This window comes from Penaeus chinensis, chromosome 1 (genome assembly GCF_019202785.1).
Source record: "Penaeus chinensis breed Huanghai No. 1 chromosome 1, ASM1920278v2, whole genome shotgun sequence".
Taxonomy (NCBI): domain Eukaryota; kingdom Metazoa; phylum Arthropoda; class Malacostraca; order Decapoda; family Penaeidae; genus Penaeus; species Penaeus chinensis.
In genome coordinates this window covers 5,684,101-5,688,038 of record NC_061819.1, presented here as the reverse complement: position 1 = coordinate 5,688,038, position 3,938 = coordinate 5,684,101, and the positions used below count along the sequence as shown (strand labels likewise).

Here is a 3,938-nt window from a genome sequence, read left to right as displayed (position 1 = left end):
CAGTGCCTCACCCACCTTGCCCTTGCCCCCAACCCTTGCCTTTACCCTTGCCCATAACCCTTACCCTTGCCCCTGTCCTTACCCTTGGCCTCAACCCTTACCCTTGGCCTCAATCCTTACCCTTACCCCCAACCCTTACCCTTGGCCCACAATCCTTACCCTTGGCCTCAACCCTTACCCTTGGCCCACAATCCTTACCCTTGGCCTCAACCCTTACCCTTGGCCCCAACCCTTACCCTTGCCCACAACCCTTACCCTTGCCCCCATCCCTAGCCCCGGCCCACGATGATATCGACCCTGGCGTGCACCCCGCAGGGCTCCTCCAGCGCCTCGGGTCATCAGACGTTCCCAGAAGGAGACAAACGCGCCTTATCGACGACGACAATGATGCATTCAGCTTCCCTTCCCATGACCCCGATCCGCCGCAGCCCAAGGGAGGGGGGGGGGGGAAGGAAGGGAGGAATGGATGGATGTGGGAGGGAGAGAGAGAGAGAGAAAAGATATGTATATAGATGTAAATGTATATATACACATCTATTTACATATATATATATATATATATATATACAAATATATTACATATATATATATATATATACAAATACATACATTACATATATCATATATATATATAATATATATATATATATATATATTATATATATTATATATGATACGATATGTGTTTGTGTGTGTGTGTGTGTGTGTGTGTGTGTGTGTGTGTGTGTGTGTGTGTGTGTGTGTGTGTGTGTGTGTGTGTGTGTGTGTGTGTGTGTGTGTGACTTTATCTCTATGCATTATGTGTGTCTTTGTGTATGTAAGTGACACCAGCGCTCTATGAATACAAATAAGCCGTAATGACCAGAGAGAAAGAAGAGAGAGAGGAGTGAGAGGACAGAGAGGAAAGTAGAGGAGAGGTGGAAGTGAGAGAGGGAGAAAGAAAGAAAGAAAGAAAGAGAGAGAGAGAGAGAGAGAGAGAGAGAGAGAGAGAGAGAGAGAGAGAGAGAGAGAGAGAGAGAGAGAGAGAGAGAGAGAGAGAGAGAGAGAGAGAGAGAGAGAAAGAGAGAGAAAGAGAGGGAAAGAGAGAGAGAGAGAGAGAGAGCATAAAGGACTAAGAAAGGAAGGGAAAGAGAATAAGAGAGAGAAAAGAAGAAGAAGAAGGGCCATTCCATACGGTAATTGCGCCCTTAGATAAAAAGACCCATTTCAAGGTCCTTACAACCTGTCGTTAAAATACCTGGGACCGCACTAATCAGCTGACTTGTGGATGAGTCATGACGAAGGAGGAAGGGGAAAAGCAAGGGGGAAGAAAGGGGAAAATGGATGACTGGATAAAGGGAGACGAACAGGGACATCCAGAGAATGAAAAAGGAGGGGAGGAATGAGGGGGGGGGGGGGTGAGAGTGAACGAGAAAGAGGGAAGAACAGGGAAAATGAGTGAAGAGAGAAAGAGAGAGAGAAAGAGGAAATAAGTGGGATAAAAAATACGAAAAACGGAAGAGAAAATGAGTAAAAAAAAAAAAAAGTAAACAGAAAATCGAATGCAGAAGGAGAAAGAAAAGAGAAGAAATAAGCGGAGAGAAAGAGAGCGGATAAACAAGGGAAGCGAAACCAGACGTAAAGAACCAATCCAGAGAGAAACCCAGTGACAGCATGAACAGAAAAAAACGGTGAAAACAATTACGCCAAAACGAAAACAAGAGAAACAAACGAACAAACAAGCAGAAAAAAACGGACCTTCCCTCAAAATGGTCTGGAAAAATTCGTTCCAAAAGACCTAACAAAAGTACACGGGTGAAAAAAGGGGAAAAGTCCATTGCGAGGGAGAAGAGGGGAAGGGGGGAAGGAAGAGAAGAAACGAAGAGAGGGGAAAAGAAAATAAACGAGGGGAAGGGGGAAGGATGAGAAGAAACGAAGGGAGGGGGAGGGGGAGAGAGGGAGAGAGAGAGGGAGAGAGAGGGAGAGGGAGAGGGAGAGGGAGAGAGAGAGAGGGAGAGAGAGAGGGAAAGAGAGAGAGAGAGAGAGAGAGAGAGAGAGAGAGAGAGAGAGAGAGAGAGAGAGGAGAGAGAGAGAGAGAGAGAGAGAGAGAGAGAGAGAGAGGCGGGGAAGAAAAGGGGGACAGGAGAAGCAAACAAAAGGAGAGAAAAAGAAAGAACTAACAGGAGGACAGTTGGAAAGGAGGAAAAAAGAAGAAGAAAAACAGATGGAAAAGACGAAGGAGACGAAAGGGAACCGAGAACTGAGCCAGAGGCAAAAGTTGGCGAAACGGCAGTCAGAGAGGACGAGACAGGGACGGGTGGAGGGGGGTGGGGGATGAAAGGCGGGGAAATAGACCGGGGGGGTTAGAGAGTGGGGGTACGGAGGGATTCACCAAATCATTACCTCCGTCAATATTGACTCAGAGTCCCACTTGGGTAATTACTCGTCCATCCATCACCTGAGGCTAACAACTCACTCCCGACCAACCGCCGCCCGCAATCTCTCGCCGGCCGACCCGACACGGGAACGTCAACAGAGATGCATGGATCCCGCCCTGACCTGCTACCACACACGACAATCGCCCCCAAAATAAACAGAATACAAGCAAGCCAGCGATTAAAAAGTGTCTGATTCAAGGGCGTCTCCCGAATACAGATAAGCATGTTACAATTCATTATATATACGAAAAGGGGCAGTCTAGAGAAATTTCCGCCGATGCCCATTAATTTCTACGTCCTATCGACATGTACATTTATCATGTTTATACGAATAATCAATATACAAACAAATAAACAAATGAAATGCATGTGGTTCCAGAACATCTTCCCAACACGTAGTTCTATCTGCTTCGATGCCACGTACTAAATTCTTTACTGATAATAACATATAAAAACGGAGCGAATTGCTAACACAAGCGCATATCTCTCCGCCTTGCCACTCACTACACTCACACAGACGCAGGTGTATCGGTCATATTGCCAGTCACAACAATTCATAATATGAAAAAAATATATATATATTTAATAATAAAATACAAGGGAACTTCGAACTTGGTGAATCGTCCCCGTATAAAATTTAATTCGATGTAAACTACCGTCTGAAGGAATTTCGCTAAAGGAATGCGTACTTGTCCCGCTACCACATCCGGGAATTCACGAACTCATGTGGTTGACCGGATGATCGCAAACATAGTCACATTATCTGTTCCGCGCACAGAAATTTAATGAAAAACAAATAAATAAAAACAGAAAGAAAGAAAAAATAAATAAAGTAATGCATTGCCGTGTATCTGACTCCATCGGCTTCTTCTTTTTCTTCTTCTCTTTCTTCTTCTTTTTCTTTCTTTGTTTCACAGTCATGGAATATAGGTGCATGTACGTAGGTTGGTGCGCGTTTGATTATGTACGGGGTAACGTGCGTGTCCGTGTTCTAAGTGTGATAGTGCGAGTGGGTATACGTATTCCGCGGCAAAATATCCGCATAACCAAGCCAACGTTTATATTCACGTATCTGAATCTGAGTTCTTTGCTTCCAAATCCTCCTCATGTGACTGTATCGACACCTGTTGTGTTCGATTCCGTTCTCTGTATCTGAATCCTTTCTCTGTGACCGAATTCGTTCTCTGTATCCGAATCCTTTCTCTGTGACCGAATCTGTTCTCTCTTGTGTTCGAGTGTATTCCCTGTATCCGAATCTATTCTCTGTGACCGAATGCGTTTTCTGTATCCGAATCTCTTCTCTGTGCCTGAATCCGTTCCCTGTATCCGAATCCGTTTCCTTGTGTTCGATTCCGTTCTCTGTATCCGAATCCTCTCTCTGTAATCGAATGCGTTTTCTATATCCGAATCCGTTTGCTGTATCCGAATTCGTTTTCTTGTGTTCGAACCCATCCTCTGTGTTCGAATCCTTCCTTTGTATCCGAATCCATTTCCTGTATCCGAATCCATTCCCTGCATCCG

General features: G+C 45.0%; 1 protein-coding gene across 1 annotated transcript in view; it reads left to right on the top strand.

Moving 5' to 3' along the window:
- LOC125029746 (extensin-like) overlaps positions 1 to 289 on the top strand; it is a 3,795-nt gene extending 3,506 nt beyond the window's left edge. The window contains exon 4 of the mRNA XM_047619902.1: positions 4 to 289. Coding sequence (XP_047475858.1) covers positions 4 to 289 — 286 coding nt within the window. The remainder of the gene's footprint in view (positions 1 to 3) is intronic.
- The last annotated feature ends 3,649 nt before the right edge of the window (positions 290 to 3,938 follow it).